This window comes from Takifugu flavidus, chromosome 19 (genome assembly GCF_003711565.1).
Source record: "Takifugu flavidus isolate HTHZ2018 chromosome 19, ASM371156v2, whole genome shotgun sequence".
Taxonomy (NCBI): domain Eukaryota; kingdom Metazoa; phylum Chordata; class Actinopteri; order Tetraodontiformes; family Tetraodontidae; genus Takifugu; species Takifugu flavidus.
Window position 1 is genome coordinate 8,481,343 of NC_079538.1, and position 12,440 is coordinate 8,493,782.

General features: G+C 47.0%; 1 protein-coding gene across 2 annotated transcripts; it reads right to left on the bottom strand.

The window, feature by feature from the left end:
* Positions 1-287: 287 nt before the first annotated feature.
* Positions 288-11,587, bottom strand: fndc4a (fibronectin type III domain containing 4a). Of its 2 annotated transcripts, none has more exons than XM_057017638.1 (6): positions 11,088-11,587; positions 7,045-7,160; positions 5,929-6,133; positions 2,529-2,618; positions 1,552-1,688; positions 288-1,027 (listed from the first exon to the last, which is right to left on the bottom strand). In XM_057017638.1, exons 1-6 carry the CDS (start codon positions 11,161-11,163, stop codon positions 986-988), a joined length of 666 nt encoding a protein of 221 aa, XP_056873618.1. In that variant the 5' UTR covers positions 11,164-11,587; the 3' UTR covers positions 288-985. The 2 variants fall into 2 exon arrangements, with proteins under 2 accessions (XP_056873618.1, XP_056873617.1); XM_057017637.1 differs by lacking the exon at positions 11,088-11,587 and adding an exon at positions 10,038-11,042.
* Between the last annotated feature and the right edge of the window lie 853 nt (positions 11,588-12,440).

Here is a 12,440-nt window from a genome sequence, read left to right on the forward strand (position 1 = left end):
TATTAAGGCAGATACTTCTATCTAATTACCTTCTTTTTGATTTGGAACATTGTGGTTCAAAGAGCAGATGAAACGACTTATTGAATTTGTTCTGTGAATCACTGCAGCTGATCGTCCTGTCTGCTGCTTGGCTGTGGGGGGGTTGGGGGGGGGGGGCAGAGGAGGAGGAGCAGAGAGGGAATGTGGGATCTGCTACAGTATTTCCCACTGATGGATGCAAGTCTGACCTCCCGGAATGAAGAATAAAGACGGACCAAAGTGGGGACCAGAGTAAATCGAACTCGGGATGAGACTTTTCAGTAGAAGGTTTATTTTACACTTTCAAGAAATATACAGGCTCTACTGACAAAAAGTTAGCTCTCCTCTTCTAAAAGCAGCTAATATAGAAGTAAACGCTTTCACAGTACTGCAACCATGTTCGCCAGCTCTGCGGGTCTGACCTAGAACACACATCAAATGCTAGACTACAGGCAGATGACAGGCATGCACTTGGTGAATGGACGCAGGTGTGTGAAATATGAAAAATGCCCATAAAATGTCATTTCAATTCAGCAGTTATAAAATATTTAAGTTAGAAATGTGCGGACATGTTTGCTTTCTGCAGGTGTGATCAGAGGATCGGGTATATAAGATATACGGTCTGCCGGGGACAAATGTCGGGTGATTTAAGCTGCCTTGCTTCTAGCAGGTGAAGGTGGTGACATGCTAATATTTATTTTTTTAAAAAGGATTTGTATTTAAAGTCATGGGTTCAATCCTCCCAGAGATGAGACGTTGTGTCCTGTATTGCAGTAACAGACCAAGCACCTGGCAACATGGGTCAACATGTCAGCTAATGTACTTTACAGTTTGTTGTTTTCCTACGAATACTGCGTACGTGCATGCACGCGTGTCTAAAATAACACGGCCTTCCACTGATGATGACCCACAGACACGTTGTTTGTTCTCCTCGTCGGTGAGAAAAGTCTTTAATGTGGTCGGCTTCTCAGACCTCGATGATGTTGATGGACGGAACTGAGGGATGATACTGCAACAGAAAAAAGGATTTAAAAACAAACATCTTAACAATTGCAGGAAGGTTTCCATTAATGCATAAATTTCACGTGGGACATTTGGCCCCATCTAGTGGTAAGCGCACAGAATGCAGCATACTTATTTTTTTAAAGTATTGACCGACTTGTGACGCAATTACCGAAATCCACATGAACTTCTGACATCAAGATGTGAACAGGTAGAACAGAAAGCCCATGCTGGTCCTCCCACCAGGCCCTTTAAAAACCTGAACTCAATACACTGTCATGTTCTGTTCCAGCAAGAGCTTGACCTCCCAGAACGCAGACAACCCCGACTATCGATTTGGTCCCTTCATTGAGCGGTGACAGCGGTTATCTCGCCACTCCCTGGGAGATGGGATCGTTCGCACATTCAGGAGCCGCGTCTGCGGCTCAGCCTTGAACCTCCCTTTTCATTCGCCAAAAACGTCCTAACCTGTGTTGGGTGAAAGTGGCTGCCATGGAGGTCTAACCCGAGATATTCATCTGCTGGCCTCACCTTGCTCCTCAGGAGGCCGCCTCCGCTGTGGTGCTCCGGCGTGCTCCGCTCAGACATCGGCTTGGCCTTCTCCTTATTGTTGCTGGAGTCGTTGTCCTTGATGATGTCATACTGGCGGCAGAAGAGGGCGATAACAGCTGCGGGGAGGGAGGGAGGTGAGAGGATAGGTATTCAGTGGAGACGGCAGCTGTCGCTCACACATCAGCGCCTCCCGTCTGAGAGGGCCTGCTGGATAATGGAAGCATGCTCCCAGGGGCGGGTAGGCGGGCCGCTGTTAGCCGAAAGCTAAAAACTCCCATATTCTCTCTGGCTTTCTTCTATTTCGCGCTCTGCCAGATGTAGCTTGGATGCGCGAGAACTATCAAATATTCAGGAGACATGAAGCGGCGATGCCGGCTGGGATGCTAATAAGTAGCAAATGGAATTTTCCCGACTGATGTGGCGCTCTTTTGTACGTAACGCGCTCTGTATTTTTGCACCTACACTTTTTAACTCCCACGCTTCGGAGCCCACGAGTCACTTGTCTCATCAGTATTATTTAACATCTCACTCCGGGCTCGGGGGTGGGCCACCCCGCTCCTGGCAGCCTTTCAGATATGCAACATCTCATTTCTCCACGATTCATCAAAGGCGCTTCCTGTGGGAGGCAGGTGCTCAGAGTTGTTAGCGGTTTCTGGATTTACATCCACGTGGGTCTATCCAGAACCCGTGAGGTTGTAACATCCATGTAATGAGCACCTCTGTCCCGCAGGACGCTTGTTTATAAGTGGCTTATTGATTGGTGTGTCAATATATTGATGGCTTAACTGTGTGAGGCCTCTTTTCAATGTGCACCATTAGTCTGCACCACCAAGGCAGACCATAAATACTGTTGATGCACCGGACAAGTCTACTTATATTTGAGCTTATGAGGCAGCTGTTTAAAATATCCCTTTCATAATAGGATGTTGTCCAGTTTCAGCACAGTTTAAACCTACCTGCCCACATGACCAAGACCACCACGATTATGATCATCTCTCCTGTCTGTAGATGTCGGGACTTGTCCAGGCCCTGCACCGCGGGGTCATCTGGGAAAAAACAGGACATTAGATGTTGTAAAATCCCTACAGAAGCCTTGGGTATCGGTATAGATGGGATGGAGGTAACTGTCCTAAAGATAATATCTGTCGGGCACGGGGCCACCATGTATCAATCCTGAATCATTAATCCCCTCTCATTGGATTGACTATGGGCCCATTTCCACTCTCCAAACCATCGTTTCACGCCCACGGATGGAACTCTTCCAGAGCACCACTCTGCCCAATTGCCTGTTTTGGATCACGTCAGGAGGATGTCCTCACTTTGCAGACAGTCAGCTTTCTTTACATGATGGCGGTTGGAAAAAGAAACGGTTCTGTCTGTCTAATCTGGGGGTTCGGCGACCTCATCTCTTGAGCTGTAGAGCCGCTATTGCAGGTTTGGCTTAAATGTCAGGTCAGGAGTCGGGTCGGCGCCTCGACACTCGCAGGACCACGCATCACATCCTCTGAAAGGTCAGGTCAGGAAGTATTTTGTTCATCTCAGATGCTCCACCTCCACCAGTGTAGCCAGAGATGTCCCAGCATCCGTCCATCACCTCTCCAACAGTCTCTTTAAACTCCTTGACATCGTGTTTATGAGCTAAAACGGTTGTTTCCAAGCCCGGTTCTGATGCAGTTTCCTTTGACACCAGGCTGGAGTTTATTCCCATGGTTCAACTTTACCCCTCAAAGTGCCTCGAACCTTCCGAATTTTCCCTCTTCTGCAGCAGCTGAGGTGAGGATTTCTGAGGGTTTCACGCCAGAGCAGCCGAAGGGAGACGACAGATGACCTGCAGCTGGATCATCCATATTTTATGGAATATGCTGCTTCACGCTCTGCTAGGGACTGTAGTGCCCCTCCAGTTTGCGCTTCATTACGGGGGGAAAAAAATGCAAAAACTAAAGAAATCAAAGTTTTCTTCAGGGTTACATAATCAGCAACCTAAATGTTTCAACATTTTTTTGGTGGTGCTGATGAAAGAATGGGGGGAAACACATACAAAATCTCTCATTCTGCAGATATTATTTAGTTTTGGAATCTTCAGTGTTAATTGTTTGTATAAATTCATTTTTAAAGAGAGCAGGCTTTATGTGAACACATTCTGAGCTCTTGCATCACAACTCAATCTATAATTAAATCTGATGGCTCGTCAGGCCGTACGCAGGAGAACAGAGCGTTGAACGCACTCCCGCGCCACCTCTGCTGAGTCAGCGGTGGCGCGTTGACGTGCCTCTGAAGTACTTCACGGTAATTGTGTCCACGGGGAACGCCGACCTCATTAGTCCGCCTGCGCCAGACAGGCATCCTCAAACATTCTGCTAATGTGAAGCAGCTTTGCTTTGCAACAGGTAACTTTTATTTTGTAGGGTGCGTTTTCCTGTCATATGCCCGACTTTATCATCATAAACCTGCACTCGGAGACATTTCTGAAACGAATGGGGCACTGATGGAATTTTAAAACTACTTGTGGAAGGTCAGGAAACACGCGTGCACATTAAAAGCTTTCTTTCACTAACTGGATTTAAGGAGTCATTAAAATTCTGCTGCCGCTTTGAATTTGACCACACGGTTCCTGCCAGGAAACGCTTTAAATGGCACAGACGGAGTTTGAATCTCGTCTGTATACGTCCAGCGGTACAGGCACTAATCATATTATTGAAGAAAATCACATTAAGACCAAAAAAAAAAGTATCGATCTGTGTGAAGCGAAGCCTGTCCTGCGTAGGGACGTCTGTTGGGGACCCAGGATCGATTTGTTCTCAATAGGACCTGCCTGAATGTGACAAAGGACCTCTGAAAGAGCCATGCGGTGCTGTTGCCAACTAAAGCGAGGGAGCTTTTAGGGAACAATGCAGAGTGCCCGATCCTGCACAAAGGATCTCGCACGTAGGAGCTTTTAGATGGCTCAGGAGGAAACGCCGCGGAGGTTCTTTCACAGCTTTCGTTAGCTGTTTGAGATTGTTCTAATTGTCAATATAAACAGATGTTCCTGGTTAACCTCACCCCCAATTCACATGGTCTAATTGCAGTCTTTACTAGCATATTTGTTAATACTCTGTTGTAATCATGATGGCACCTGAATCGGCATGTACAAGGGGAGGAATGACCTCTTTAAACTATATCCCATCATGTATGGGCTGCGTTTCAGCCTGTTTCGTATTGAAGATTAAAGTACAAACATGAAAATTGAAGCCTGGCAACAGATTTATCAAGATTAAACAAATCAATCTGATATGCCTTTGAAAATTGGCCTTTGAAACTAGGGCCACGGGCAGTCAGCCACGTTGGCACTGGATTTATGGAAAGCTGGCAACGCTTCCACCAACACTTCCAAAACCTCCATCGAGGGACTGTTCCTCTGACCCACTTGGACGGTCCATCGAGTCCTGATTTATCTTGCATCTTTTCAAGAGCCTTGAAAAAGGAGCCACCGGCCCTCAAACTTTACTTGCTCAGCGCTTTGTTCAGACGTGGCTGCTAACGTCTTTAAATTTCATGAATTAATGTGAAGCGTCTGCACCATTAGCATAATGCTGCTGCCTATGTTAGCATATCGGGGGACAAAGATTATTTATTTTAGTCCCTGGAGTTGTGATCGAGTCTCTGCGCTCAGCTGTCGGCTCTTGGGGTTGATTTAGGAATTTAAATCAAACATCTGTGTACTGTAACCCGCCACCAGGGGGTGGGCACCGTCGCAGAAGTAGGAGGTTTTACTCGAACTTCTTCATTCTTTTTTTGACACATTTGCACCAACATCAGAAAGAAAGACCTCATCATTTCTTCGTGGGGCCTCTAAGGAACTGAGGTTTTTTTTAGCAGCCCAGACAGCGAATGTGAAGTGTTTCAGGGAGTGTTTCAGAGTCCTGATTGGCCTAACACAGACTTTTATAGAGCTGCACAAATTCAGACGAGGTTGCCTGCAGCCATGCTCGAGGAATCGGTCAATAATAAATGGGTGTCTGGGAGAAGCTAAAACCCCGAGCAGCACACAGAACCCTCCCAGGGACTCGCTGTGGGGGCAGACTCAGGGTTACCTGCACCTTCGGTCCCTCCGGCCTTCACTGTAAGAGTGCTTAAAAGCACACGGTAAAAACAAAATCTGCAGTGCAACTGCCATGAAAGCATCTATAACGGGCTGCTCCTGCCTGCGGCTCTGGGAGATGGCTGGTGGCAGCATCCCTAAAATGTCTTATATAACCGATTAGAAAGGAGCTGAAATAAATGGTTTGATAGGTGTAGGGAACTTCCTGTCTGCCAAACTCTGCTCAGTGCCCAACCAGCGCTGGTGGGGTCATGTGACTTGGTTTATTAAATTACCTTGGTTGGAGCTGTTGGAGGGGAAGCGATCAGACTTCTTGAGGGTTCGGAAATGGACCTTCTTGCTGGCTTGGCTTTCCCCGTAGAGGCCGATGGACTGAACCTGGATGATGTAGTCCGTCTCCTCCTCCAGTTCCCAGAGAACGCAGGAGCGGCTGGTGGTGTTGACTTCCCGGATAAACCGTTGCGTGTGTCCCTCTTGTCTCTGCGAAAGGTGATGAAAATGACGCTAAACGCTAAACAAATCACCGCTGCGGGGTCCAGGTGCCGTCTCGCACCAGCTGCACATAATGAATAAAGAGCCATTAAAAATCATACAGCCCAATTAATCTCAACAGGTGAGACGGGACCACAGCTGTCTGACCACCCATAACAGATTATTTGTTAGCTGCCGCTAGCTGTGTCTATTCAATTTGTTCAACAAACATGTTAGAGGGAGAGTACATAGGTAGCAGCCATGTTGCTCAACAGCAGACATAACTCTCTGCATGTTTACCATAAACACAATCACAGCAGCGAGCAGTGTTCGCATCAATTCATTTTTTCTCTTTCAAGCCTTCAGATTTTTGTTTTCCTTCAGAAAAATGCAGTTTGGCAGCTTCGCATGCCTCGCCACCTTCCCACAGCTGCCTTGTTTTCTCTTGACAGACCGACGGTGCCAAGTTTAATTCGAGGTTTCTGCTGGAAGAAAAGACTCTGCATGCTAAGTGAAGCTTTGAGGTGCTGCTAAGAATACATTCCAGGATAAAAACACGTCTCTATTTGAACAGAATCTTGGTTTTAGAAGCAGATGTACATTTGTGATGTACAGCCAGATGTCCGCTGACCTCTGAAACGCTCCTCCGTTGCACCTCAGTCATATTTTACCAATTCCTTTGGGAAAAAGAACGTGTACTCTTTGGATCGCAGAATGTTCCAGGCTGTCAGGAGCTGTGACAGAGCTAAAAATGGAATCCAGCTGCACTTAATTATTCCACCTACTGGTGGGAATCGGCGTGTCGGTTCCACCAGGGATGAAGGCTCAGCGGAACAAAAATAAGATAATGTTCCCTTCCAGGAGCTGTAAACCTGCTAACAGCCCCCTGGTGTTAGTTACATCAGAAATTTAGCTCTCACCTGTTGTAAGATGGAGAAGCCAATTATAATGTCTCCTTCTGGAACCTCCCAGGACACTGTAGCAGAGTCGGACCTCAGGTGCGTGACGGACACGTTGACTGGAGCCGGTGGTCGGTCTGGAGGACGTACATAACGAAGAAATGTCCGATAAATCTGACGAGTCTCTAGAAACCTTTAAATTCCTGACAGTGTAAAAAAGCTTCAGAAAATCCAGGATTATTTGTTTTAAAGCACTTAATGGGGTTTTATTTGTTATGTTTGTCCCCAAGGTCACTGTCAAGGTCACTTCAAGTCTTCATATTAGCATTGTCAGGTTCTGAACTCCCATTAAAAAAGAAACCTGCTGACTTCCTTTCTCTCTCAACAACCGTGGGTGTTAAACTGACTGGAATAGGGTCCATTTCCTGTCCAGTCCCTCACAGAAACCTTTCTTCACCCCGTCACTTTTACAACATCTAATGTCACTTTTTTCTCTTCGGGGACACGGTTCACAAAGAGGCCTGGGAGAGCAAAAGTTGAGGATCTAATGGTGTTTTCACAGTCTGACTGGACAGATGACAGCCTACAGGAGACTCCCTGGGTTTTAGTGGCTCTAATGGACTTTGTGTGTTGAAAAAAGCCACAAAATTCATGTCGAAATTGACTCCAACTGACCGATAATCAGCAAAAAAAAACCAGTTTTAACTACAGCAAAGCGGATAGATTTGTCCTCTGTCCTGCACCAGAGTCATAATTGACTGTTTTAGCTCTCATTAAGATGAGCGGCCCAGGCAGAATAACCCCGAGGAGGGCAGTATTTCACCCCCACCAAAGTAAAAGTGCAGTAAACTGAAAAGAAAATGACACCATTAAAAGTTCTCTCAGAGAGTTTGCTATTCTCACATCTCCTTTTATGCTCCCCTCACCGCTCGAACCTTCGCCCATTTCATCCGCAAGACAACCTACGGCGATGTCTCCCTCTCTTTCTCCTCTTTTGGGGTGAAAGTCAGAGAATGTCCTCAGAAGTGGGCTTTGCTGTTAATGTCAGCACTGTAACGAGGTTCAGAGGTTCAGGCTGGCTAATTTTATCCTTTTGGTAAGCAGCTTATTTTATGGAAGTGGCTGCTGTAACGATGCAGCAGGTTAAGAGGGAACATGTAGCAAAGCGTCCTTGTCCTCGATTAGCCGCGCAAATCTTTACCATAATGATTTGCACGCCCTTGTGCTTTGCCGTTGTCCAACGATCGCTGTGCTAATGTTTTTTTTCCCCCTTCTAATTGACCCCTCATCACGTCTGGATGCTGACCAATTCTTCAAACAAATCGTTCTTTAGGTTTTGGGACTGATGCACCTGAAACTCGCGTGAATGTCCTTCTCGCGACCTTCAGAATCAGCGGAAGCTCGCTCTCCCTTGGAGGAAGGAGGAGCAACAAGTGGGCCACTAACCTTGATGTATCATAAAAGGGGCATTTAGCGATGAGGGCGGTAACGAGCCATCACCATCATATACGCACACGTGAACGTGCGCGTCGACCTTGGCTGGTCAATCATTCCACAAGCGACAACTGCAGGTTTTACATTCAGCAGGAAACTGGAGATTTCAGCACCGATTAGTTACAAAAACTCACACTGCGTTAAAACAAAAGTCATTTCACCAACGCCGCTTTCGGTTTGATGAGCTCACCGCTCAAAGAGCCACTGCGGATGCTTTAATATTAATGGCCCGACGCGTTCCGAGAAAACTGTTACGCAAGGTGTTACGAAGGCCTAAAGGTCGCGGCAGCCGAGCGCCGCCCGTCAGTGCAGACGAATGGCGAGACCCTCTTGGGATGTCGGGATGAATCATCGCGCAGGGGCGAGGCAGAGCGCTCCGGCGACTTCCCATCTGCGCGGGACGGCGGCAGCGGACCTGACAAGATGCGTGGACTGGAGCCCAGTTTGAAATTACGGCTGTGGCGTGGTGTTTTGTGTCCTCTATATGTGCTGGCCAAGCACAACCGCATAATGTAACCAGATTTATGGCCCACCAGTGCGCCGTACTGGTTGCTGATGCTGTCTGTTGACAAGACTAGGCAAGAGCTGGAGGCCGTTCAGGACGTCCAATCATGCATCTCCGTTGAAGGTATAATGTAACATCTTTAATACAGTACAGGACCGGTTTCCTTTGTTCATCGACGCAGTGATTCTGCCCCATCGATCACATTTCAGTCTCAACTGCCTCCGAGTCGTACAGTTTCAGCGGCTGTTTGTAATGCGATCCTGCGCTAGCGCTAATAAAGCTCCGCTCCCTCATGGGATATTACTTTCTTTGACATTTCACACAGCTAATAACTTCCAAAGAGAGCCATGAGGTTTGATGGAGTGCCCATTCAGCCCACAAAACGCTTCCCTCACCTCCGAGGGCTCTAAACGTGTGGCACGGGGGGGGGGGGGTCCTGCAGGTAGATTGCTCCCATTAGCGACCTTTTACGAAGCCCGTCTCCTTTCATCTGTGAATCCAAATACCCTCTGACTCTGCATTTACCTGCTGTTCAATGGAAACGCCGGTGGGAAGGATCAATTTATTTGATATCTGTTATAATCTTTAGAATCCTGCCGGATGGAGTCACCTTGTAGGTGCTGCACAGTAAAGCCTCTGGAATGTCTTGGTGAGGGAAACTCTGAATTTAGAGGAATTCTGCTGGCAACCTTGGCCCTCGGTCTGACAGAGGTCTCAAAAAGAGAGGACCTTTTCTCAGATACAACAAATTCATATTTGCTGGATGTGAATGGGGACGCCCACGTTGGAATTCTGGCACTGATCTCACACTTAAATCCCTGTGGATGGTCGATTTTCCCTCAGAGAGTCACAAATATCATTTAAGCAATGATTAAAAAAAGGGAAAATGTCCCATTAATTGCTGAAGTAAAGATATTTATCACTCTTTAATCATCTAAAAAGTGCAATAATGCTATAGAACAATATCTGAATTTAAATGAGACGTAACAGAATCGGCATCTCTTTGTAATCGCACCTTTGTGGCTGTTGCTGCGAGCCTGGTCTCCACACAGGTGCACAGCGATGGCGTTCCTTTTGCTATTCTCCGTCTGACACCTTCCTGTCACAGCTGCATTGGCGTGACCTAGAATGCGTTCGTGCAGAATCCTGCTTTGTTGTGGCAACAGTTTGCTTTTATCTCGGCCACCACAAATTCTGCTACATAATTTGTGGATTTCTGCTCTTTTTCTGTCCTCCTTTCTCTGGGTGACATTTTCTGCCATTATTTAATTTCCTACCGACCTGCGGGGCTGCGGGGTTTTCGCATTTCCCATTGTGCCAAATTCCTCCCAGCATATTTGATATACTGGCTATACAGCCAAGACCTTGTCTGGACCAGTAAAAGCACATTTTTTAGCATTTAGACAGAACTATATGTTTATCCGTTTCTGTCGGTCGAGAGCAAAAAAATGTAATCTGCCCATCAGCGTCATCCAACAGCTTAAATTCTGTGAGGAAAATTCCTGCATTGTCACAGTGCATGAATGCATCTGTCATATTTGTGTCATCTACTTCTCTGCTTGATATCAGAAACGCTGTTGCTCGAAGAGCCCTGAAGGACTCGTTTAGAGAGGACCTGACAAAGGAGGACAGGTGGATGAGGAGAACGGGATCAGGCATTCACCTGTGTAACAGAGGCAGAACATTATCCAGCTTGCACAAACATTTATTTTGCCACATGGATGTTATCCACAGGTGAGCTCCCGCCTGCTTCATGGCAGCAGTGAGAGGGTTCATATGCCACTGTTGATCAGCAGTGGCATGATTAAAGGGCGATTCAAGTGGAAACAGTAAAAAATGAGCAAATATGGAAGATGATTTGTAGACACTCTTTGTCACTCTGCGATTTGAATTTAAATCCGATATTTTAGGTAAAAGTTTCTGTAAATGCACCTGTTACTGGGTCATGTATTACGCATAAAATATGCAAGTTGGAGAACAAATAATTCTAAAATGGGTCTATATTCCCACGCAAATGTAAATACATGAATCCGCATCTTGTGCTGCCACAGAGGATGATACTCACTCGCTCCCACTAGGAACATGTCGCTGCCAAAAAGCAACAGGATCACGGAGTTGACCACAACGAGCAGCCGAGCCATGTCTCCCCCGGGTCTGGTCGCTGTTCTCGGGCTGAAACGCGGACGTGCTACGCTTGGAAGGCAGCTAAATTCCAGAGGTGCATGTTAACGCGGAAAAAGCCTCTGGTGAACGCACAGATGGTCGATCGGGCTCGTCAGTGATCAGATATCCACTCGTGGTGCGTAACGGAGGTGGGCTTCGCAAACATTCTGCGTCCCGTCGATCGCGGGTTCGAATCCACACGTCCCCCCGCGGATGAATCAGGCGGCCGAGAGCTGCCGACTTCCCATCGTCCCCGGGTTCACAGGAGCGCGGAAGGGGGTGACGCCGTTCAGCGCCTCCAGCCCGGACGCGCGTTTATTCACGCACGCACCGCAGTCCTGCCACCAGCGGGGTGTCAGCGCCCATCAGCCACCTGACAGCCAATGAGAGGAGGTTACAGGTTCCCAGATCAGGCGCACGTGCGGTTTGCCATGATTCATCACCCACGTGTCTTGAGAGGAGGGGGCAGGTCATATCAAGTTCCCGCCCACCCGGACCAGAGATACCAGCACATCCAGTCCTGACAGAGCTGCATTAATTACAGTGTGTAAAGTGGAATAAGAGGGATGAGTGTGTCCCCGGGCCTCCATAAAGGGGCCGGGGCTCATCGATAACCCATAATCGTGCTCTAACCGCGTGTCATTTTGGAATTAAACACTCGCAGTTTGTGCCTGACAACTTTTCTTGCAAGCAATGTTACAACCAACAGGCCCTTCAATCATATGACCTCAGTTATAATCTTTAAACCACAACTGTGAAGTGACAATTACACAAACAATTGTTGTCTTCTTTTCCCGAAACATTAGCGTTAAAGCGTGAGCTATGTTACGCACATCACCTCTTTATCACCACCACCATCAAGCAGCTGTAGTTTCTTTAAAAAAAACTTGTTTGCCTTGTGTTTTATCATATAACTGCACTTAATCTCCATTTTATATCTAATAATTGTAAAATATATGAATATAGCTTTAAATATGATAGATTCCCCTTAGAGGCTACTAGTGCTTCAATTAGTGTAGAGAAGTCATCAATATGAAGGATTACAAGTGAATGCAGTTAAAAATGAAACATATAAAGCAACCGAACCTCTAATTTGTTGGTGGGGGGCAATGATATATATGACAACCATGAAGCATTTATTTAGCCTGTAGCCTTCTGATTTACTGTTCTCATAGCTGCAGCAGCAGGACGGCTCTGCTTCCCCCCCCACCCCCTCTTCCCTTAAGACACCAGTTTATCCAGGAGACGAATCAGG

Bases quoted from the DNA above. Each gene is read 5' to 3' on its own strand.
- fndc4a (XM_057017637.1), bottom strand. From the start codon at position 10,284: ATGGCAGAAAATGTCACCCAGAGAAAGGAGGACAGAAAAAGAGCAGAA. The intron at 2,619-5,928 runs GTAATTTAATAA...GTTTTTTCCCAG, and splicing joins CTCCAACAGCTCCAACCAAG to ATGACCCCGCGGTGCAGGGC. The intron at 1,028-1,551 runs GTGAGGCCAGCA...TTTCTGTTGCAG, and splicing joins GCGGCCTCCTGAGGAGCAAG to TATCATCCCTCAGTTCCGTC.